Source organism: Felis catus, chromosome D1 (assembly GCF_018350175.1).
Source record: "Felis catus isolate Fca126 chromosome D1, F.catus_Fca126_mat1.0, whole genome shotgun sequence".
Taxonomy (NCBI): Eukaryota; Metazoa; Chordata; class Mammalia; order Carnivora; family Felidae; genus Felis; species Felis catus.
This window is the reverse complement of record NC_058377.1, coordinates 25,861,992-25,887,995: the sequence shown is the minus strand read 5'-3', so window position 1 is coordinate 25,887,995 and position 26,004 is coordinate 25,861,992. Positions and strand designations below refer to the sequence as shown.

At 35.3% G+C, this 26,004-nt stretch overlaps 1 protein-coding gene across 9 annotated transcripts in view; it reads left to right on the top strand.

Annotated features, from left to right (window-relative positions):
• ARHGAP32 (Rho GTPase activating protein 32) overlaps positions 1–26,004 on the top strand; it is a 297,342-nt gene that overhangs the window by 234,604 nt on the left and 36,734 nt on the right. For 8 of the 9 annotated variants that reach the window (XM_023239300.2, XM_045038522.1, XM_019811556.3 and 5 more), the window contains one exon: positions 19,723–19,872. In XM_023239300.2, coding sequence (XP_023095068.1) covers positions 19,723–19,872 — 150 coding nt within the window. Of the gene's footprint in view, positions 1–1,424; positions 2,239–19,722; positions 19,873–26,004 lie in introns of those variants that run through there. The other variant, XM_011286483.4, reaches the window with a different exon arrangement.

Here is a 26,004-nt window from a genome sequence, read left to right as displayed (position 1 = left end):
AGTGAATGAGATTACAACAGACCTTACTCTGTGCTCAGCAGTTTCTGCCTACTCTCCTTTTCCTACCGTGTATTTTTATAGAGCATACATGGCGGCCTTTTTGGTTTCAGGTGAGAGTTACTGTTATTAATTATGGACTTCCCCTGCACTCCGGCAAACAGTTGTCGAATTTATGCATTCCCATCTGTGCTTAGATGTTAGGTAACACAAGGGGTCTATGAGTCCTACTGAGTATCCCCAGATGGCTTTTCTATAGCATGGCCCTCCCCTCCCCCTTCTTTCTCTTTTTTCTTCCTCTCTTTCCTATTCTCTGCTCCCCCACCCAGCCCCTTTGTCTTTAGTACTAACCTCTGAAAGGGTGGGAGGAAGGATGTTTATTAGTTAAAACAATTTTTTAAAGAGTGGCTTTGCCTTCTCCACTATGAATAAACTTTGAAAGCCTCATTTCCTATTCGACAACAACAACAACAACAACAACAACAACAACAAAACAATCCATAAATCCACAGCTGTTCCACTGGTAAAAATTAACATGTTTTGTTCCTGCTACATATTGGAATTCTCTGGGGCTTTTCATATTTTAAAATTACATCAATTCATTGTTTTTCTTACTATGGCCTACCATTTATCAATAATTTTATATTCAGAGCTGTGTTTAGAAAGGAAGGAGAGAATAAATTTGATCAACAGCAGAAGATTTTGGCATGGTAGCTACACTCTGGGTATCTTGAATCTGACATTCCCTATTGTGTGACCTTGGCTTTTGCTTAACCCCTCTGCCTTGGTTTCCTCCTGTCTAAGATGGAAATAACATTAGAATCAACTTCATAAGGTCATAATGGAGACTTATCTGTGAAATACTTAGAATTGTGTCTAGCACATAGTAGCATTATTTTGTTTACTAGAAACAAATATCTGAATGTGGATTTACATTTGTATTAGTAAAAAAGTCATTTGTAGCAAAATATGTTAGTCTCTTACAATTGATGTATTCAAATAATTTTATGTGCACTGTTATTTAGTATAAATATTGAATCTCTTGAATATATAAGGGGAGTTAGAATTTTAACCCTTGGGGGCACCTGGGTGGCTCAGACAGTTAAGTGTCTGACTTTGGCTCAGGTCAGGATCTCATGGTTTGTGGATTCGAGCCTCATGTCAGGCTCTATGCTGACAGCTCAGAGCCTGGAGCCTGCTTTGGATTCTATGTCTCCCTCTCTCTCTCTGCCCCTCCCCTGCTTGTGGTCTCGGTCTCTCTCTCTCTCTCTCTCTCTCTCTCTCTCTCCCTTTCTCTCTCTCTCTGTCTCTCTCTCTGTCTCTCTCTCTCTCTGTCTCTCTCTCTCTCTCTAACATGAATAAAACATTAAAACATTTAAGAAAAAAAGAATTTTACACTTGGGTACCTTATAAAGGAGGAGGTCATACTCTGGAAAATTTAATTCTGGATTTTCAATTCTTCTGGTTAACACAGTGTTGTTCCTCAGAGTTGTTCACACAGAGGCAGTGTAAACTGATACTTTTTCCTTTTTTACGTGTTAGTTGAAGCACAGTTAGAGGTCATTACCAGCAAAGATGTTAAAAATGTATGTTTTCCTAGCTTGTTGCTGCTACTTTAGTGATTCAGCCTTTTACTGGGAATATTTCCTGCTTGATTAATTATTATTCATATTTTATTTGGGCCTAAAACACCTGTCATTTTTTTGGATACATTGTCTCCCATCTAGATGGCAAATATAAACAACCAAAGAATAAGTAACTTTCTCCAAGACTAAAAACGTAATAAATGCCACTCTCCTACTGGTGTTTTTCTGAGCAGGAGTGCTCACCTGTGTGAGGCTGATGGGTGGAGCTATTCTGGCAAAGCTTGTTCTGCGAGTGTGGGTTTGGGCAGGGCCCTTTCTGTGTGCTGCAGGAGCAGTACGTGTGCAGAGAGAAGGAGTGAGCTCCTGAAGGCGAGCCTCGTGCCCACACACAAGCCGGTTCGCCTTGGGTAGGGACCAAAACCAGCAAAGGAAAGTGCTTGAAAGGGGCGCCCCAAAGCAGAGCTGGAACCTAAAAGTGCTGTGGAGACCTGACTCAGAGTTACCCTGTGGTGGATGCGGTCCGAGCCGTGGGACTGTGGTTCATTCTGCATGCTTTTGCACGGAATGTAGAGCTGCTGTGTGCTGTCGGATCCACTGCTGAGCACAGTCCCTGGGAATCATTTTAAATATCCTAAAACCTGTGCCACAGCAGGAGGTAAGGATATCTCGGTTATTCAGATGTTTGACTCCAGCAACAGAATATTTCACGGAGTCTGAAATATTACATTTTATTTGGGCACAGGTTTCCTTGGTTGCTTTGAAGTGGATGGTTAATTTTTTAATTACTCAGAAATTGAGTAAGTGAGCTTTAGTATTTGTCATGTCTGTAGAGAGGCGATTATTAAAGTAGATTATTGAAGTTAATTATTTTCAAGTAGATTGTACCACATAGGTATTGGGCACTGTAGTTCTTACTTTCCTAGTTAGTTTCAGGAACTACCCATTTTTCTATTTCAAATCAGCTTATTTCTTAATGTTTTCTGTACTTTAGGTTAATGCACAAAAGTCTTTGTGACTCAAAGAACATAACTTTGCTTAATAAACAGTCAGTATATCTCATTAAAAAACTGTTTTTCCTGGTGGGTTAATAATATTTCAATTATCGACTAGTTGAAAATAGGCAGCACTGACTTACCAAAATGAATTGAGCACATTGTATAAAAAGTCTCTTCAAATTGGCATAAGAAAGTAACCCTTCTGCCCTTTTACCTTTAAGTATGCCGTGTTTTTTTTTTCCTTATTGGTGTTATTAAGGATAACCATCTTTGTTTATAAAATATGTGTATTAACTCTTTCCTTTTGCAGAGGTTTTTGTTTTTTGTTTTTTGTTTTTTTTGTTTTTTTTTTTTTTTTTTAGCACTAGGGTAGAATTCTGTATTTATGGTGTTTCTTTAGACATTGATAAGAAATGCCTTCTTTATAGCATGGAATTTGCAATTTTCTCAGAATCACAGATCAGCCCTGTTAAGCAGCTGAACATTTTCTTCTCAGGAGTGTTCCACTACCATTTAAATGAATCAATATTTTAATTTTCAAAACCGGGGGTTTGAAAATTAAGTGGGGGAATTGCAGAATTTAGAGCTCATTTTCATTGTCAATTTTTTTTTAAAGCACCTGTTGCTCATGTGATAATGGTTTGAGACCATAACTTGTTTTTTTAAGTATTAGGTAATACTCTATGGTACTCAGTAGAAGAGAGCAGAAATCTAAAGTTTCTGCATGTAAACTTAACATGTAAGACGAGTGTAGGCAGAAGGACTGGAAAGTGCTTCCATGTTTGTGTGTGTCCTTCCATAGTGACTTCAGCTCTGAATTGAGGAGGCACAACCACATGTGATTAAGCCTGCTTTGGAAAGCTGACTCAGGTTCTGGTCAGCCCTGTGCTGTGGAGGACTCTAAATGTTTGTAGACCAACGTAAAGAGAAATTATAGTAGTAAAAATAGCTTATAGACACTTACTGAGTTAAGTACTTGGCATATACAATTTCCTGTAAGTATTCTAGTAGCCCTAACAGGTAGGTATTATTACTGTCATCCTCATTGTGTATTTGTGGGAATGGAAACTTAAATAGGTAATTTGCTCAAGAGCTTGCAGATTGGGAAGTAGTAAGAGAGGGGGCTCAAATCCTCAGGTCTGTCTGATTCCAAAATCTATGTCTTATTCTCCATGCTAATGGTCAGGGTTTTTTTGTAGGGCAGGCTTTTAAGACTTTTGTCTTTAAATAAAGCGTCCTCATTATCAGTTCTGTGCTTTCCAAATATAGAACCTTCCCCCTCTGGCTCCTGCAAAAAGGAAAAAAAAAAAACCCAACCCACAAAAACAAACAAAAAACGACCTATGATCACATCAGTGTTCAACAGCAAACTTCATGGCTTAATAAAGCCCAGAGGATTATATGACATCAAAGTGAATATGATGACACTTCAATCTACATTTAATCTGTTTTTAATCTAATAAAAATTTAATTTCAAGAAAACAATTTTCACACTGTTAAGCTTCTAAATTTTCAGGTTTCTAGAACTTCATGTAGTTTTTATGATAGCCCTCCTACCTTTGATGTTACTGAATCCCTAAGAATATGTAGTTATTATATTTTAATTTTTCTAAGAGAGAGTATACAAATAAATGTCTTCCTGAAATTGTACTCATTTTTAAGCTTCATGTCAAATAGTAGCAGTTCCTTTGGATTATTTTAAAATCCTTATTAGAGACACTTCTCTAATCTGTATATAACATGTCATTCCTGTGTTAGAATCCTTTAGTGTCAGGGATTTATATCCACCCCATGTTTCTTCCTCCTCTTCTCTGCTAAAATGCAAATCATTTTGTTCTGTATTTAGAAATGCAATTAGTCAGAGTCTTTTATATAATAACTGAGGTGGTAAAGTCACCAAGTTAAAAAAATTTTTTTTGCTTCTTTTTTGTACAGAGTTGGGGAACAAAGCTAATCACATTTATTTTAATTTGTAGTTTAAATTTTAAAATAACCAGTATCAATTTTAGCAAGAAGCATGTAGAGCTTATTTATGTCACCCTAAAATCACATAGGCTAAATTTGAGCCTCCTCTGATATTTCTGAAATGTATAGCTCCTGGAAAGGTAAATGTATAATGTAAATAATGAGAGTGCCTTATCGTAACCTGATGACTATTTTCCCAAGGGAACTGTGACTTTTAAAGAGCTACATACCGTGCCCTTTCTAACTTATAACTGTGTGTGTGCTCCTTGAGGAAGGGCGGCAGCATGCTGTTGCTTTGGTTTCATTCTCAACTCTGGAAAAGAGAAACATTTTTATTCAAATACCCAAATACTTTGGTTAGGCATAGGCATGCCATTGCACATAAGGGTTGTGCTGGATATTCTGAAGAAGCCATTCGTTGCCTGTTTTCTGCTTCTCTTTTTCCAAGCGCATTGCTCTTATCTCTTCTGTGTCTGAAAGATTCTTCTCTAAAATTTACTGTAGATTTATCTTCTAGATGCCTTAGTGTCATCCCTTTGCATTCCAGAAGGTAATGCCTTTTGAAATGCTTGCTCCTCTCTCTCATAAGTAAATGGAAGCATTCTTGACTTATGTAACTGTTAGTAGCTTTCCAGTTTTTCAGTCAAGAGCCCTCACTGTCAATGCTATTTTTATGTTAGCATTGTACATGGCATTTCTTGAATACCTGGTTTCCTCCCTTTGAGGTTGGAATGTACAGATATCAAAACTGTTACGGTCGTCCACATTCCAGAGCCTCATCCCTGAGCTGGTCTCATATGTTTTCTCTGTGGTAGTCCCTTGCAGCTGTTACATGCATCATTTAGAGAACTGTGTTTTTTTCTCTTAACTTCCAAAATTGTTTATGATGTATTAATCAAAAATGATTCTGTACTTTCTTGACCCACAACAACTTCAACAGCTTATTAAGATTTAATACTCATATTTATCTAAAGGTTTTCTTGGACATCTATTTTGGTGGTGGGTGGAGAGGGAGAGGCATGAAATTCAAGGCTAAAACTGCTATATTCCTGCTTTAAAAATTAGAAGTACTTCCTAAGGAGACAGTGAGAATTTTGCATCCTGAGTATAAATCGGATAGAATATAAATTTTCAGAAGTTCAGAGCCTATACATAATATTTCCCTTTTTTCTATTACTTAAAATAGTAGTAAGGAGTTCTTATATAACTAATTTATACAACATGCTTATATAACTATTTCCAGAACTTGATGCATAATTGTATTACTGCAGTAAATTCATGAAACCTAATTCAAAAATCAATCTTTATAAAGTATATAGCATTTTCTGGTAAAAATAATATTATAAATGGCCATCGTACCATTTACCAAGGATTTGCTAGCAAAGAAATAGCAGTAGTGTATCATATGATATAATCAACAGCTGTGAATGCCTTTCACATTAAAGCCAGTATAATTACTAACTACTATTTTAGGTTTTCATGGAGAAAAATAAATCCAGTGATTTAATTAAAATTAATTTTACTTAAAAAGTGCTAATAACCCTGATTTAGTATGCATAAAACCAGTAACATTTAACAGTGATCTTTCTATCCTAAATTTTTATACCAGCCTTTTCCAAGATGATTTACAAAGCCTAATTTATTTTCTTACTAGGTCTTCAGTGAAGTTTTAAATGATGTCTTTTTTTCCTTCTGATAAATTTTCCTACAGCAAAGATGTTTTCCACAGACTTCGGAGCTTCCCATGCTGTTCTAACGTTATATTTTGTCAGAGTATTTCATGATTTCGCAGGTATTTTCACTGAAATTTCAAATTTGTAAATTGGTTAAACTTCTCATTTTTCATGTTATTAAACTGACATCTAGACATGGTTATTTATCTCATCTAAAATCTGAGAGCAAGTTATTGGCAGAATCAGGACTAACACTGTATCTGCATATGCTTAGTCCATCCAGTTCATTTTCACCTGCTCATGCCTGGCCAATAATAGGCTTGATTGAGTGGATGACCTTCATTGGACTATTTGTTTTATTATTGGAAAGGCATAAAAACATTCAATTACTAGGCTGTTGGTTCATGTATTTGTAAATCTTCAAATAGAGTTGCTAGAATTTTGTGCCTATTGAATATTTTTACCACATATTTAGATATTATAGGATAGCATGAAATAAACTGGAGAAAAGGAATATGAGTCATAGGTCATTTTGATAATTAGAGCTGGGTACATTGAAGAAAGGAAAAGCATGAAAGTATTATTATTCTTATAACCTTTATTACATTTAAAAGTCATCACATTGAATGTAATGGGAGATGAATTAGATTTTACTTAATATACCTGTTTTTGTGACATAAACTTTTAAGAAGAAGATTCTAGTGATCAGATACTGGTTTATATTTTGAGTTCAATTCATTTAGAGTGTGATGCTAACACAAACTGAGTTTTAGTTGGTTAAGACATGGAAAGCACTGGCACATAGTAAGCACTCAATAAATATTAGCTCTACTGTAGTTATTGTCATGATATTACTGTTTCATGGCTATTACCATTTCTAGACTTTTCCCTCAGTTTTTGTTGGATATCTGGTTTAGGACTAAATTTATCTTTTTCATCATAGGAGTTGGAACCAGGCCATGGGTAGAGCTAGGTTGAGGGAGAACTAATACAAGCTAGACCAGAAGATTTTCAGAGATAAAAATAGAGTCAGAGACTTAACTTCTTGGACATGTCCTTATTCCAGCAAGTAAAAACTTACTATAAGTTTGGTGTGCAAGAAACTTCTTCACTCTGATTTGGAGGGTGTTTTTTTATAAGATCAAAAAAACCACAACATCAAAATTATTTATGTGTGTTTTCAGTTATTGACTTAAAGAACTTCCTTTATATCATTATTCATCCTAAAAGCTTTATTTATGTTGAAGTTTTTTTTTGCAAAAGGGAAAGTTCCAAAGGTTCTGTAGTATTGGAAAAATGTGTTTTTGGTTCAGTCTGCTTAATTTATATTTGAGTCACGTGTTAGAATCTTGCTCAACTATCCAGAAATTTTTCTTTAAAAGGTTTGTAGAATTATTATTCTAGTGAATCACAGCTCAATTTCTGAGTTCACTTAATGTCAAATAAAAGCTTTGTTGGTTAGTTTGAACCAATTTAATTGATACTCAAAGCTATAAACTAAAGAAGAATTATATTACATTTTCCCCTGGCATGATTATTTACTAAATGATTCCAAAGCTATGTTTGTTGGTTGCCCAAAGATCCTTTCAAGACATATGACAGTGCATACTAAAAATAAGTTAATTTTTATATCTCTTGTCAATAGCCCCATTAATAAATTTGAAAATACTAAGTAACACAGTTCACTTCAGCTCTTTACTTAAGACTGCAAATGTAAATCTATGTCATATAGTTTGTCGCTAAAAATGCATCAGCAACCTATTAGTTTTTGCTTTTAGAATTCTTTGTCTATACTTGTACCCTATAGAATTATTTTGCTTGTGTTCCTTTAATGAAAGTCACTTCTAATATGTTTACAATACTCCCTTGTTTATTAGAGTTCCTGAGATGGAACTTTGGCTTAAGACTTTTTTTTTTTTTAATTACCATTTCCTTCCATTTCCTTCTTTAGTCTCCTGTATTCATTTCTATCCTTACAAAGATACAAGGGAAGTGGGAGTAAAGGGAACTTACATAAGTATAAAAGTGGGTATAAATTTAGTTTGCCACATTCAAAACTTAAAAATTAAGAGAAACTAATCTCTTAATAGATGCAAAGTAATCATGTGATAAAGGTCAACACTTGTTCATTTTTTTTTTTATCTTAGCAATTAAGAGTAGGGAATTTCTTTAATATATTTAAGGATTCCATCCAAAATCCCCCATGAAAATTTTATTCTTAATGGTGAGACTTAAGAAACAATCTATTTAAAGTCAAGAACAAGATAATTGTTCTTTAGAGGGTCAGTGATATTAGACAAGAAGAAGTTAAAAGATTGGAAAGGAAGAAAAGCAAATCAGCAGATCTTTGTTGTTAATTGTCTACAAATCCAGAAGAGTCTACAGTCAAATTATTAGAAGAGAATTGAGCAAGGTTGCTGAACAAAAATTATTCAGTGAAATAGCACTCAACATTAATTTTTTCTGTCTAGCACTAAGTGCCTTATACTCTTGTTTAATCCTCACAATGTCACAATCCCATTAGGTAGTTACTGTTTTTAACTTTTTCGTAGATGATGAAAATGAAGGACTGAGAGTTACACACTTTGTCCACAAACATACAGCTAGAAGTTGTAGGGGCATAGTTGGAAGGAAACAGTTCATCACAGCATGCTAATTGAGTTTTTATGCACCAGTAACAATTAGAAAATGTAGTTTAGAAAATAGTACCATTTACAGTAGCAGTAAAAACCATAAAGTTCCTAAGAACAGCTATAACAAAAAAAAAAATACATAAGACCTTTATGGGGAAGAGTTAGAAAAATTTACTGAAGGACATAAAGAATCTTAAGAGCAGAGATTTTCTGTTTGTGTGCAGGAAGGCTCAGTATCATAAATCCATTCTCATTGAAAATAATCTATAATTCAGTACAGCTTTAGTCAGATTCCCCCCAATTTTTTCCTCCTTTAATTTGACAAGATGATTCTAAAATTCATATGAAAGAGTAAAGGGCTAAAAATATAAAGGCAGTTTTGAAGAGTAAGTAGAAGGGTCTCATCTTTCTAGATATTAAGACTTATAAAGTGCTAGAACTTAAGAAAGTAAGGTATTAATGGAGAGAAGAGACTGACAGAATTAAGAGAACTGAGGAAGAGACCCCTCACACACTATACGCATTTTCATATAAGAATCAGTATTAGGGGCACCTGGGTGGCTCATTCAGTTAAGTATCCGACTTCACCTCAGGCTATGATCTCATTGTTCGTGAGTTCGAGCCCCTCATCGGACTCTCTGCTGTCAGCGCATAGCCTGCTTCAGATCCTCTGTCCTCTTCTCTCTCTCTCAAAAATAAATAAACATTAAAAGAAAATGAATCAAAAGTTAGTAGAGAAATGATTACTCAATAAAAGGTGATGAAATACCATTGGTTATGCATAAGGAAAAAAGTAATATGATTATATCTCAACCTCATTCCAGCCATACAAAATAGTGAAAAAACAAAAGAAAACAAAAAAAGCAGGGGTGCCTGGGTGGTTCAATTGGTTGAGCTTCAGACTCTTGGTTTTGGCTCAGGTCATGACCCTTGGGATGTGGCATTGAGCCCCACATTGGGCTCCACACTGAGCGTGGAGTCTGCTTAAGATTCTTTCTCTCCCTCTGCCCTTCTCCTTCTCTCTCTCTCTCTCTCTCCCCCTCTCCCTCCCTCTCTCTCTCCCTCTCTCTGTGTCTAAAATAAAATAAAACAAGAAAGTGAAAAAGTTTTAGGAAAAAAGGTTTATAGGAAATAGTACAATATGTTTCTGACCTTAAGTGTTTCCTTGCTGGAAAGATATCTTAAAGCATGGACACCATACTTAAAGACATTTTAAAATTTGTACTGGAAGAAGATGTTTGTAACATGAATAATTAACAAAGGATTTGTCTCCAGATTATTTAAAGAATTCTTGCTCATCAGTAAGAAGATAACCAAACATTAAAATGGGTAAAGGGTATGAACAGTTTTCTCACTAAAGAAGAAAACTGAATGGCCAAGAAACATATGAAATCATGCACAGAAATGCATATTGAAGTGGAATAAAATTTCAGTTTGGCAAAAATGAAGAAGTCTGAAAGAACTAAATAAGACAAAGAAATGAAGAATGGAAACACCAAAATACATCCTATGTTGGTAAATCATTTTAGAGAATATTTTAGCAAAGTTGAAATATGATTGAAAAATAACACACTCCACAATCCAACAATCCCATGCCTAAACATGAGTTTCAGAGAAGTTGTCTCACAGGTGCCCAGGGAGACACTTAGCAGATTGCTCAGTGCAATATTGGTTGTAATAACAAAAATTGGGGAAATCTCACAATGATAGTAGGAGAATAGAAGTCTAAGTGGTGGTGTATACTTACAAGGGAATACTATAATGTAGTTAAAATGAATATACGGAATCACAGTTATACATTCTGAGAATACATGATTTTGGAGAAGGTTTAACATAGTATGATTTCATTTCTGCAGATTTTAAAAACATTTAAAATGGTAGTATATATTCTTTATGGTTACATACATGTGTCAAGTATAAAAACATGTATGGTAATGATAATACTAAATTCAGGATAAAAGTTCTCTCTGTACAAAAAACAGGATTGGAGGAGTTACGTGGGTTCAACTATGTCTGTATCACTTAATTTTTTTTTAATTTAAAAAAGGAAAATCTGAGGAAATAATATGGCTAAATGTCAACAGCGTGAAAAAGCTAGATGATGTGTACATTGATATTGTCATATTCTCTTAAACTTTTCTGTATAATCAAAGTATTTAAAAGTTTTTTTAATGTTTACTTATTTTTGAGACAGAGAGAGACAGAGAGAGACAGAGAGACAGCACGGGCAAGGGGAGGGGCAGAGAGAGAGGGAGACACAGAATCCAAAGCAGACTCCAGGCCCTGAGCTGTCAGCTCAGAGCCCGATGCAGGGTTTGAACTTGCAGACCACAAGACCTGAGCCGAAGTTGGACGCTCAACTGACTGAACCACCCACACACCCCATTTTTTAAAAAATAAACACACCTACACGGGACTCTAATACTTCTAATAGTTCCATAGCTCTTGATTACCCAGGACCATCCTTACCCCAGACCTAGTCTTCTGCTTTTTTCCAATCAATTTGCCCTGAAAACTGTCTAAGCAAGTTTTAGACCAGTAGGCTTTTAAATAATAGTGAGATTAAAAACAAGCATAATATGGTGGACTTTATTTCTCTCAACAGTTTTTTCTTAAAATTCATTTTTAAGATACTCTTTTGAAGAGCAGTTCTTAGAACTTATTAGTCTATGTATATAATAACAAGGTAAGAAAGTCCATTTGACACTGCTTAGAGGAAAATCTTTCTTCATGTTTATTGGTACAAATAGATCTATTGTTTAGCCTTAAATAAAAGCAAGTTTATGGAATTTCATTTTTTCAACTTAAATGTTTTCATATTAGCATAAAATATTTCAAAGTCTGTAACGGAGGCTTGGATTCTGGGAAGTTACGAGATCCTTAAATATCCATGTAGTCCAGTTGCCTACATTTCTGTTCCCCTCTGTTAAATTTCCACCAATTAGCATCTAATACGTTTGAAAACTGAGCAAAAGGATATTAGGTACAGTCATGAAAATCCATTGGACATGTTAAATGTCATACTCCTATTTTATTAGGTTCAATAATGGTAGCCTCCTCAGGTATTATGCATCCCACTTCTACCCTTTCACTTGTCTCCTTGACTATGAATTTATCACAGATCTTAGAGCTCAGTGCATATAATCAGGTAAATGTAATGCTGAGGCCATTATCTGGTGCAAAGTCATCTTTTAATTTCCTGAGAAATTAATCCAAAGCCTCAACCTGTCTAAAATCAATCTGTAAGATTTCTGAGACACAATTTAGAGAACTCTAGTTTGAGTGTTGAGAAAGTAAGAATTCTTCAGTTTTGCTAGAGAAATATTACACTTGTGTAATTGGTAACACCCAGTGCCCCATGTCTCTGTGTCAGGGTTCACTGTGGCTTACGGAACCGTCTGTTTTTAGTGTGCCCTGTAAACTGGTTATCGACATCGTAAAGATTTACCTTGGAGATGCTGAGTTGTGTGTCATAGTGCTGAAGCTTTTAACTACTGGAAAGACTGGTCTGGTTGGGTTTGTCTCAGGTTTGAAAAAAGACTGCAGATGTAAAATCTACCATGTGTAAGTAACGAGGAAGAAGTTAGCATTGTGGCGCATGTTGCATTTTAACTCTGGAATAGGGAATTCGGATATAAAATGGTATGATTTGCTTTTGTCTAAATATTGTATGTGTTTTACTTTTGACGTATTTTATCTGTGGAAATGCCATTGTTATCATTTTCGTTTCTCTAATTCAGCATGTTTGGTGAACCTTAACCCTGTCACCCTTACTACTACCTCCAATGTTCCTTTGTTGAAATGTGTCTAAACGTAAACCCACTCTGCCTTCCTCAGTAGAAATCTTGTGATGGTGGGAGGGGGGATGGGCTAAATGGGTAAGGGGCACTAAGGAATCTACTCCTGAAATCTTTGTTGCATTATATGCTAATTTGTTTTTTTTTTTAATGTGTATTTATTTTTGAGACAGAGAGAGAGACAGAGTGTAGTGGGTGAGGGGTAGAGAGAGAGGGAGACACAGACTCTGAAGCAGGCTCTATCCGGGCTCAAAGCTGTCATCAGAAAGCCCGATGTGGGGCTTGAACTCACGAACTGCGAGATCATGACCTGAGCCGAAGTCGGATGCTTAACTTACTGAGCCACCCAGGTGCCCTGCTAACTAATTTGGATGTAAATTTTTAAAAATAAAAAATAAAATTAAAAAAAAAAGAAATCTTATGATGTAACTGACAGTATTCCATATTCCTGTTCCTCAAAACGCAGATTTGCTGACTTAGTATTCTGGTTTGTTATAAAACAATGGGTCGGGGATAGTGTCAGTGTCCATAGTAAGCTTTTTCTGGTCATTTTTTTGTCTAAGAAATGGAATGAAAATACAAAGAACAAATTAATGAAGAGACATTTATGTCTGGAAGTGTTGTGAAATCTTCAAATTTAAGTATAACTAAATTGAGTGTTTTTATTAGTTTAAATTTCCTATGTAATGAAATTTATCTATCTTGATGGGCAACCGATTATTTAATTATGGATGCCAGAGCCCTTTACCCAACTGCCTCTACCGTGGTGGATTAGAATGCCAATTAGATTGTGCTCACTTCGGCAGCACATATACTAGAATGCCAGTTAGATTAACAATAGCAGCAACACTGAAACTACATAGACATAGTTTAATCTTACGTTGAAGACTGAGAAGTCATTTTAGACTCTATGTCTAGTCATCATTATGAACACTGGTTATTTCGGTGTCTCAGGTTGGACTACAGATTGGTAGGTGGAGACCACACTGACCCCTCCCGGCCCGTTACAAATTTAGATTTAAAGTTGCCAATTTATTTTAATGTGTTTTGGAAAGGTAACAGAAGCAAGGGGCCTGGCCACGCATCGTAGAAGCCAGGTTGTACGTATGCCGGCACAGTTTCCCAGAACCCTCAAGTGCCACATGGGAGTGGAGTCGCTGAAGACACTCTCCTCTTGTCTTAATTTTGTGTCCTGTTGCAACCCTTAACTTTAATTGAGGCTTATGTCACTATTTAGGAAAAATACACACGAACAGTCTTTACCCTAGCAGGGAGAGATGGCCAAGTTTCCTTGTTCACGAGCCAAACTTAGCACACCAAAAGCAGAGTCAGAGCTATCTAGTGTCCTGGAAAGTCCAGTTCTACATCGGCTGCCCTCTGACTAGTGTAATTTTACTGTGTATGAGAATTTGGTTGGAGGATCATGATTATAACTTATTTCCATATAGCTATCACTGAATTGTGAACGTGTGCATTTCCTGGTTAACATAGAAGTAATTCTAGTCATTCTAGACAGGCTGTTGCTAATTGATGCGAAAGAAGTAAATACGTTCCTTTCTCTACTAGTTTGCCACTAGCCAGTGCAGGGTGGCAAACTATTCATGCAGTTTTTTAAATGTTCTAGCTCCATTTGTGCTGAAAATTGCCATTCTCTTCCTTCCTTTCTTCTGGGGAGTATTACTGTGGACACATGAATTTTTATTTGTTTGGTGTTTTACACTAAGTCATAGTCATTCGTTGTGATATGCGAGTCTTCATTGTGTCCCAGAGCTGGCCAGTGGCAGCATGTTCACCTGTCTTTTTGGCACCGCTCCTGCCGGGTGTGGTTGTTTCCCTTGCTTTTGGCCACGACAGAATTTTACCCTCTCACCTTGTGCTTTCCCTGCTGTCAACCTGCAAACAACCATTTCTCCAGGGAGTCTTGGTTTATTTGATTAAGGAATGATATTTAGAAACCCACACCTGAGACCAAAGGCGTTCACTGCAAGAGGAGTGTCATTGTTTCTTAACCCTTTCAGTGGCTAGAGCTTAGGGGAAATATGTGTATATTTTAAGTTCATGTTCAGATTTCCAACTCAAGTTAACATTACTGGGGTTTTTCCTTGATGACTTTGATTTTATTGTTGTATCTCCTTTCTCTCACACCGAAAATCTTGGGTCCTAACAACATTAACGTATTTATTTGTTTTGTCCCACAATATGTATAAAATTGTTTACGAATTATACTACTGATATTACTACCAATAGTAAAACAGTTGAATGAGATTAAATATTACTTTGTACGGTTTTTTTTTGTTACTAGAATATATCCCACTAAGTAAGCATGGTCAGTTTACTATTTACAGGTCATTTAAAATAATTTCTCTCTGTTGACAGTGTATTGATGTATGAGATACATTGTTTCAGGCTATTTCCAAAATTAGGATTTGCTTTTTTAATGTTCTAAATTTTATTTTTGAACATGTAGAAAGATTGTTAACATAATTTTAAAATCAAACTATATGAAAAGGTAAATTCAGAGCAGTTTTACTTTCTCTCCCCACCCATTTTCTTTACCCATTTTTATTAATTTCTGGTTTATCGTTAAAGTGTTCCTCTTTGCAAAAATAAACCCTTAGGTACACACATACATGTATTTGTATGGATTTGTATGAATTTGTGTGTGATATATGTATTCCCCATCCATTCTTATACAAAATATACTATTCTCTATGTTCCTTTTTGACAGAATGTATCCTGGAGATTACGCCATAGTGTAGGTAGAGAGCCTCCTTTTATTTATTTATTTATTTTTTATTTAAATTCAAGTTAGTTAACATGTGGTGTAGTTTTGGTTTCAGGAGTAGAACCCAGTGAGTCATCATTTACATATAACATCCAGTGATCATCACAACAAGTGCCCTCCTTCATGCCCACTGACCATTTAACCCATACCCAACCCCAACACTCCTCCAGCAACCCTCAGTTCTCTGCATTTAAGGTCTCTTATGGTTTGCCTCGTCTGTTTTTATCTTTTCTTCCCTTGCCCTGTTTCATCAGTTGTGTTTCTTAAATTCCACATATGAGTGAATATTTGTCTTTCTCTGACTTATTTCACTTACCATAATACATTCTACTTCCATCCACATTGTTGCAAATGGCAAGATTTCATTCTTTTGGATTGGTGAGTAATACTCCATTGTATATATATATACCACATCTTCTTTATCCATTCGTCTGTTGATGGACATTTGGGCTCTTTCCATAATTTGGCTATTGTTGATAGTGCTGCTATAAACATTTGGGTGCATGTTTTCTAACATACCTTCTGATCAGCATTTTTGTATCCTTTGAATAAATACCTAGTAGTGGAATTGTGGGGTCATAGATAGGGTAGTTCTATTTTTAATTTTTTGAGGAACTTCCATGCTGTTTTCCAGAGTGGCTGCACCAGTTTGCATTCCCACCAGCAGCGTAAAGAGGTTCCCTTTCTCTGCATTCTCACCAACACCTGTTGTTTCCTGAGTTGTTAATTTTAGCCATTCTGACAGGTGTGAGGTGGTATCTCCTTTAAAAAAAAAAAACAAGCAGTAATTCTCTGTGCAGATGTATCGTAATTCAACCAATTCCCTATTAATGCACATTTGTGTCCCTAATACACATATTGGGTTATTTTTAATGTAACTTTCCTAAAGTGTTTAAGCTGTTGAGTGTGTTCTCGTTGCATACATTCCAAACTTGATAACGTGGCCTCTAGTACCTCGCCTTTGCATACCTCTTCTTCCTCATTTCAGACCATACTGTCTTCCTTGCCCTCTACACCCAGCGCCTTACAGATCAGATGTGACTTCTTCACACCTTCCCTGGCCACCCTATCCAGTGTACTTTCTTTTCTCTTGAAGAGTCACATTGTCACTTGACTCCATTTCCTTATGGGCAGTTAAAAGCAGTCTGAAATTACCTGGTTATCTTAATTTAGGCAGTACCACACAGTGGCTTAGAGCTTGGGTTTTGAGCCAGGCCACCTGATTTTGAATCCTGGTTATATGACCTTCGACCTGTTACTTAGCACTCTGTGTCTTAGTTTCTTCATCTGAAAATGGGAATAGTAGTAGTATTTTCCCTACAGGGCTCTATGAGAAGTGAATGGTTAGTAAATATAAACACTTGTGCAATTGCTAGCTCTTACTAATATAAAATAAATGCTCGCTATGTTGGGGTTTGTATTTAATTGTTCCATTGTCTTTCTTCTCTCGGTAAGCTCTGTGACAGCAGGGAGCTCACCTGAGTTGTTCCCCAGTGTAATCTCAGGACTCAGAACAGTTCCTAAGATATAGTAGGCATTTAGAGGTTTGTTGCTGAATGAATTATACTTAAAGTTCAGTTCCCATTCCTAGGAAACATTCTTGGAGATCTGAGACTAAAAGAATGCTGTCTCGTATACATCATATACATATACAGTTGTCATATTCAACAGACATTTTCATCAAATTTGTTACCAAAATACGAATGCCCACTGTTAACATTGTATCTTGGAATTCTGGCCAATTATTAAAATCTGAAACAGAAATAAAAACTTATTTCTATCAGAAAAAGGATAGAATGATCATATTTTCTTTGATGCAATGATATATCCATGAAATCCAAAAGGATCAAGTACATTCTTCTTAAAATTGTTGAGGGGCGCCTGGGTGGCTCAGTTGGCTGAGCAGGTGACTTCGGCTCAGGTCATAATCTCACAGTTCGTGAGTTCGAGCCCTGCATCAGGCTCTGTGCTGACAGCTCAGAACCTGGTGCTTGCTTCGGATTCTGTGTCTCCCTTTCTCTCTGCCCCTCCCCTGCTCACACTCTGTCTCTCTCTCTCTCTCTCTCTCTCTCTCTCTCTCTGTCTCTCTGTCTCTCTGTCTCTCTCTCTCTGTCAAAAATAAACATTAAAAATTTTTTTTAATTGTTGAGAGTATGGTAAATGATCAGATTTGAACTATACATAAAGAAATTGTTTTCTGACATACCAGTAATTACCAGTTAAAGCCATAATTGAAGAAAAGTGTTATTCTACAAGAGCAGCAAAAAAAAATGTAAAATACCTTACAGTATTTCTAACCGGAGATTTATGTGGAGTGTATCTTTTCATAAAGAAATTAGAAAATTTTACTGAGATAAGAGGTTCATAAAAATGATGATACACCCAGTTTCTGGGTAGTAATAGTGAAAATATTGTAGAATTTTATCACTATAATGTTAATGTATAAAAATACATAAAGTACATATAGAAATCCAATGTTAAATTATTGCAAACCAAACTCATTTGTATTTTTAGATAAATCTTGTCAGAATTATTTTAAAGCTTATGTAGAAAATGTCTGAAAATGAATAGAAATCGTTTGATGGCCACTCTTTAACAAAGATTCGTAGCACACTCTGTGCTAACAACTAGGGAGAATAGAGCTCCTACAAGTCCAGTGACTTTTTTAATACAGTAATGCTATGATACGTGCGACGTACTTCTGAAGTTACCCAAGAGTGCTATCAATGTCTCACTAGCAGGTAAGAGAGTGTATCATTTAATTTACAGCAAGGAATCTAGGATACAAGAGAGGTTGTAATTTACCTAGAGTGTTAGGACATGTCAGAAGAGATAGCATCAAAATTTTTCTGACAATTCCAAGTAAATTTCAAATAATTGATATCGAAAAAATAAATTCCCCGTGTAATCTGTGTACAATCTAAGATGACTACCTTGTTCCAGTTTGCCTAGAATTTCCTCGTTTTAACACTTAAAGTCTCATGTTCCAGGAAACCTCTTGGTTATGGGCAAACCAGTGTGGTTGATCACCCTTGCGCAGTTCATAGAAAAGATGATGTTTGGAAATAGAAATAAATATTTCTTATAAAACAGAAACACATGGAGGACAAGTGGCTGGTTCAATCTGTAGGAACCCATCTAAGGCCATCTTGTGGTCCCCAGGCCACACGTTCTGTCTGTGCACAGAATTCCTACAGGAGGCTTCATCAGTTCAGGGGATTTAAGATTTGGGTTCATTCAAGAATCTATACATAGTAGGATTCAGTAAGACTCCCAGTAACCATCTGCAAACTGAGTAGGATTGAGGCCATGTGGCTTATTAGTCTTCTATTCCACAGCTAATCTCTGAGTTTATGGTAGTTGTGGTATGCTGACTTTTAGAGTAGATTTTCCTGTAGGCTGTACTTTTCAGAAGTCATTTTTCTGGGGGATTTGTTTGTTTGCTTTCAGTTTTATTGCTGTTGTCTTTCTATATTGATCAGTGGAAATATTTTACTTCTTATTAATCTACTTATTTCTCACCTTTACCTAAAAGGAATTAAGGTGATATATTTAGTATACTATAGATGGATGTTAATAGAAGAGTTCATGGGTTTTTTTAATGTATGTGTTTTATATAGCTGTTTGACAAGTGTATTCTATATCATGACATTGTCCTCTTTATAAAATAAGAAAGAAGGAATTCTTTCTTTTTTGTTTTACTTTCCAGGTTATAAATATATTAAAAATTCTAACCATCAAGTAAAACATTTTAGAAATAGACTAGAAATGCGAACCACGTTTACATCATTGAAGGTCTTACTTATTATAAAGATTTCCAAAGCAATATATCAGAGTAAAACTCGGGTCCCAGCCATAATCCTGTAGCATCCTTGGGTATATGCATTGGGAAGATAGCTCGTTTACTAAGCTTGGTTTATAGGTCACAGATTATAATACTTAAATATATTGTTATATTTATATATTATATTTATATATTTATATATTTATATATTTATATATTATAATAAATGTATTAAGTAAATACTTAAATATATTTAAATACTTAAATATATTGACAATTGCATCAGGTAAGATCAAAGGTTGGTGAGAAGAAGATGTAAAATTATGCCATTTATAATGCAACTGTTGCCTAAACTTGTACTGAAAATTTCCTACAGAATATAAAATGTGCATGTAATAGATGATTTTGCAGTCAGCCTGTTGAGAGCTCTGCTGTTTTTTTTTTCACACCAAATAAAAATGTAACCACTTGCCACAACTGAGGGATTTCCTCTTTATTATTTTTCAGTGTCCAAAAAGCACGGGAAGCTCATCACTTTCCTGCGCACATTCATGAAGTCTCGTCCCACAAAACAGAAGCTGAAGCAGCGGGGGATCTTGAAAGAGAGGGTGTTTGGTTGTGACCTGGGGGAGCACCTTCTGAATTCTGGTTTTGAAGGTAAAAATAGAACTTATAACCTCATAAATTCAGCATCTGACCTCTCCATGTTGCTTGTCGATAATCAGTTTGGAAGCAGATTAAGCAAGCACCATTTATTCCATTTAAGCTCCGCAGCATGTATTGAACTTTTTCACATACTCCTTTGAGTTGTGAGATAACTGAGAATAGAGAAGGTCTAAGAATGCACTTTGGGCCTCACAGGTGCTTGTGATCTGCCTGGGATGGGTAAGTAAGACGTTCACACAAAGGGTACACTAGCACTGTTAGTCTGCATTATTTTTATATCTGTCCAGACTGCTTTCTCAGCCAGTGTTTCCTCTCACTTGTTTGTAACTTATTTATTTAATTTCTATTTTGAAAAAAAAAGTCAAATTCTTGAGACTATAAAATACCAAGACCAGTCTCCCACTGGTGTAGCTGAAAATTAATTTTTTTTTATTTTTAAAATTTTTCTTAAGTTTATGTATTTATTTTTGATAGAGACAGAGCAAGAGAGAGAGGGGTAGAGAGGGGATGGAGACAGAGAATCCCAAGCAGGCTCCACACTGTCAGCGTAGAGCCTGATGTGGGGCTCGAAGTCATGAACCATGAGATCATGACCTGAGCCAAAACCAAGAGTCGGCAGCTTAACCAACTGAGCCATCCAGGAACCCCTAAATTTCTTTCTAAATTAAACTCTGATTCAAGAATTCAGTAATTGGCTAAATGGATGCAGGGGATGAATGGATAGCAAGAAAGGAAAAAGTTAAAAAAATTTTTTAAATAATTCTTTCCTCTACCATCTCCTTTAGAGATCCTGTATTAAAGAAGTATCTACCTGCAGAAATAGATAATTCGTGAAATTCTGAATCCTGTTGGGAAATACCCATTGTACATTTTTAAAAGGCCACTAGTGAAAACTAGTGTTAAGTACCAATAAACATCAAGTTCAAATTAAGGCCTTACTCATTGCTTAAAGAATAGCAGTGTATTGGGGCATCCGGGTGGCTTCTTTGGTTAAGTGTCTGACTTCGGCTTTGGCTCAGGTCATGATCTCACAGTTCCTGAGTTCAAGCCCCACATCAGCACAGAGCCTGCATCAGATCTTCTGTCCCTCTCTCTCTCTGCCCTTGCCCCGCACGTACACACTCTTGTCTCAAAACATTAAAAAAAAAAAAAAAAGAATAACAGTGTGTTTATAATATGAATTTAATACAGACTATACCATGTTTCTTGAAGGAGAAGGTAAAATACTATTTTATTTTTTATTTTTTTAATGTTTTTATTTATTTTTGAGAGAACAAGTAGGGGAGGAGCAGAGAGAGAGGGAGACACAGAATCAGAAGCAGGCTCCAGGCTCTGAGCTGTCAGCACAGAGCCCGACACGGGGCTCAAACTCACAAGCCCTGAGATCATGACCTGAGCCAAAGTCAGACGCTGAACTGACTGAGCCACCCTGGCGCCCCTAAAATAAAATTTTAAAAAGGTGCTGTTCCCAAACTAATGTCAACTTAATGCAGTTTCTGAAAAAACAATCTGAGGATTATTATTTTAACTAGTCAAAATGCACATGGAAAAATAAACCATTGGGGAATATCAAGCAGCACTGTGGTAGAAAAAAATCAGTGATAGAATGGGAGGCATCTAGCTTTACCAAACATTAAAACAATATGCAAAAATAGAATGTTATTAGTGTAGAGAATGAGATATGAATGAAATAGCTTGGAATGTTCAGAAGTTCTTACTATAGATAAGAATCCACTGTGATAAAGTATGGTCTTAAAACCAGGTCACGGGGTGGGGGTGACTTATTAACTATGTATGTGTATATGGAGAGAAAGAGAGGGAGAGAATATGAAATAGGAATTTTGAAAAAATTCTTACTTTATAACACTGAAAATTCCAAGTGTATAAAAGTATCTTAAACTCATAGAAATGCTAACATGAAGTGATTTCTTTTTGCAATCAAAGAGGGATGAAGCTTTTCTCAGGTTAAAAAAAAAACATAAAGGAAGTGGTCGTCTCAAGTACCTAATTTCCATATGATGAAAATGACAAATGCAAAGGAAAGGTACCTCAGACAGAAAGTAATCTGTTTTTGGATATGATAAAATGTTCCTAATAAAGTGTATGAAAACATCATTCAGATTTGTGAGAAAATTAAGCCCCTGAGTAGAAGAACTGAGAAAAGATAAAACATATAATTTTCACAGGGAAGATAGATGGTATCTAAAATACAAAACGTATTTCTGCTTATTCATAATCATAAATGTATCTTTGTGTAAATTTGATAATGCCATTTTATATTGGTAAACATTATTAATATCACAACTGTTTTTCTAAAATATGATATTCAGTGCTATTAAAAATAGCAGTGATTTTTACCAATAAGGGAAATTTGTGAATTACTGTGAATTACTGCTTTTTTGAAAAACATTTTGGCACTTTATAGCAAGAGACTTTATAGTGTTCCTTTTATGTAGCAGTTTTCCTTAGGGATTTATACTAAAGTTGCATTTCAATAGGAGCAAAAATATTCATTATAGCATTAGATATAAGAGCAAAAAAATTGAATCCTCAACTTTTAGGGAAATTATTCTATAAATTATGAGGCTATCGAAATTGTAGTTTGAATATAATGTAGAAATTTGAAAAATGTTCTATATACACCTATATACACCCTTTTGAAAGTGTGTATATTCAGGTGATGTAAAATTGAATACAATTATGGTACAGTATTCGATGTAGATAGGAATATCTTCATAACTTTTTTCTTAGTTGTCCTTTTTTCAATTAAAAAAGAAGAAAAACGCACTAGAAGAGTATTAGAAATGAAATTAATAATCTGAGAAGAAAAAACTCCGCTAAAGGCCTGTCCAGAGGAAAAGTCTGTATTCAAATGATTAGAGAAGCAAAAATTAATTTGTACCATTAGAATGTAATGGTAATTTGGTGAAATTTAAAAGGCAGAAACCTTGAAGACTGAGGTAAGGTATATTGTAGTTAACATACTAAAGTTACTTCCTGTTTGATCAGGGATAGTGGAAAATGAAGAATAAGTATCCATATGAAGTATATGCATTTGAATGTTCAAATAAGGGCTAACCAGAAAAGGGAAAACTTTGAAATGTATTAACTAAAATTTTTGGAAAGAAGATGGTTTTTAATAGTAAAATAGTTTATTAGTTTGTCTTTTATTTAATAAATGTGGAGGAATTAAAGCTTTTTAAGATTTTGAGGGACACCTGAGTAGCTCATGTGGTTAAGCATCCAATTTCAGCTCAGGTCATAATCTCCAGTTCATGAGTTCAAGCCCCATGTTGAGCTCTGTGCTGACAGCTCAGAGCCTGGAGCCTACTTTAGATTCTCTCTCTCTCTCTCTCTCTCTCTCTCTCTCTCTCTCTCTCACTCTCTCACTCTCATTCTGTCTCTCTCTCTCTGTCCCTCCCCCACTCACTGTCTTTCTCTCAAAAATAAACATTAAAAAGAAGCTTTTTAGGATTTTGAGACTTCATATATACTGTACATAGTCTATAACTACAATCATGTGTGCATTTGTGTAGGAGAGAACGATTATTTTAAAGTCTAAATTAAAAGATAGAATTGAATATATATAATAGTATTTTCAAGTCAAAAGGAATAATCACAAGGAAGAATGATATATTTATATAGTATATACATAATTGTGAGAAGACATGAGATATAAATATGGATGGCTAGATAGATATAATTTAAAATGTGTATAATCATTCTTCCTCATATTTATTCTGTTTTAGTTTGGACTGTAAAATAGTGTTCTTATTCTATATAAAATAGATTTTGTACCAGATTTTCTAATAAGAAAGCTCATTTTGGAGTACTGTTTTGCTAAGTGATTCATTCTCTCAACTGTATTCCTAATGAATAATTAACTTTATAGAAAGATTATGCTGTTAACACTTTCTAAACTTTTGAACACCTCCCTGTTGGAGAAAGTGACAAACCTGACCTGTTTCTTCCATACAAAGTGTTGTAAGAAATCTTGTAGGAACCTGACAAGGCATTAAAAAAATCCTTTAGTACCAGGATTCACTCAGAATGATCTTAACAGCATTTCAGCTACCACAAAACACAATGCTTGTAATTGAGTTGCTTAAAGATTGTATCACAGTTCTCTAAAGAACTGATTTCTTTTTAAATCTCATATAGTACTTTTTGTGTGGGTAATTTGTCATTTACATAGGCATCCTTAATTATGGAGTCAGATGTTCTTTTGTTATATTTCTTTATTCTTTTTTATCTCTTTTTAATTTTTATTTCTTTTGTGTCTCATTTTTTTCAACCCTGCTTGGATGTGATATTAATATGAGGAATGTTTTCTCGTTTGGTCTATCATGCTTTTTAGCTTTCACACATCAATTCAGCACATTTTAGTTGTACTTAGAAGTTTCAGGTGTGTTTCCATTCTTAGTAAGTATGATAGTAGAAGACAGGTACCAATATATCATTTCTTTCTGAAAAACAACAGATTTAATAACTAGAGTGTTCATACATTCCCTAAACTATGATAAATTTATTCTAGTGGAACAAAGTTTTCAGGTGTCACGGATTTTTTTACAGGATTTGTGTTGTCTACTGCACGTACTTGAAACCAAATTTCCTTAAAAATGAGATTTGAAATGAAATTGCAAAAAAAGTGAGAACTTTGTAGAAAACTTGGTTTTCTACCAAAAAAAATTAGAGTTGCTGCAAAATACAAAAATTTTAAAATTCAAGATGAGGAAGCTGTTGCCTGAGCACATTTCTGTGTTTGAGGAAGAGGCTTTTTTGTTTAACATTTATTTATTTACTTTGGTGGCTTGGTGGGGAGGCAGAGAGAAGAGAGGATCAGTGCAGAGCCTGACATGGGGCTCATTCTCACAAACCGTGAGATCATGACCTGAACCCAAATTAAGAGTTGGACGCTCAACCCACTGAGCAACCCAGGTGTCCCTGAGCAAGAGGCTTAAAAACAAAAAAAACCCAAAAACCCTATTGTAAATATACAGAGATCTTATAATCAGAGCACACTGGAGGGGAATAACAAGGCCAAATAACCCATGAAAGTATCCCTTTTGATAATCCTATTTTCATAACCAAAAACGATGACACACGTTCTAACAAGTAAGGCTGTACCAGTGTCCTCCTGGCCTAGAAGCCACCCCTCAGAGAGTGGAATTTGACTCTTTCATCTGTATCACAGAATGCATGCTTGATGCCTGGCATATAGAAGGGTTGTAATAAATGGTTGATGAATGAGCGAGTGAGTGAGTAAATGAAGAGAAGAGACACGAAACCACAGCTGTCAAGAAAAATCAAAGACCAGTCCGTGTCCTACTTACTTACCACACACTTCTTTTAGCTGTGGTTCTAATCTTAAATGTCATCAGTTTTAATTTAGACATGTACTTATTATATTGTCATGATGACATCAAAACTACTAAAAATACTAAATAAAAATGGATCAGAAGAATGCTGTTGGAAAGTGTGGGAATAATTCTTAAAGTCCTGCCCTCTTTTGGTAGAACCGGTGTGGAGGTTTTCTAATGCTACGTTTTGACTGGGTCATTGTTTAACGTGCACTTTGCTGGTTTGTTAGATGGTGTTGGGGGAAAAGATGGTTATTAAGATGCCTTTTTTAAAACTAGGATTTCTTCTAATAATGTAACGGGTTCCCATATTGCTTTCTTATATGTTCATGAAAAGAGAAACCAGATCTTTTCTCTTTTTATCTTCTGACCCTGTTCTTCAGTTTCTACTATCTTCTTTAAAATCAGTTTATGCTTTTCTCTTTCATTTTACTACGTATTTTAAATAACTTTCTCATTCATCTGTCTTAAAATTCTAAGTAATAGCACTGTTCAGTTATGTAATTTTATTTATGAAGCCCCACTATGTGATTGTTTTGGGAACACTCAGTCTTTTTGCCTAGGGAACATAAAATGTTAAACAGTTCAGATGTTTTCCATGATGTATTATGTCTGTGGAGCCTCAGCCATATATTATCAGGGAAAGACCTTTAATTCAAAGTTTGCCTACTTATTTAGGAGAATATAAGCAAGTATGCATCTACTATCACATGGTTGTGAGAGTCCCAAGAAAGTAATCTATACTTTTTAAGAGATGGTAGCT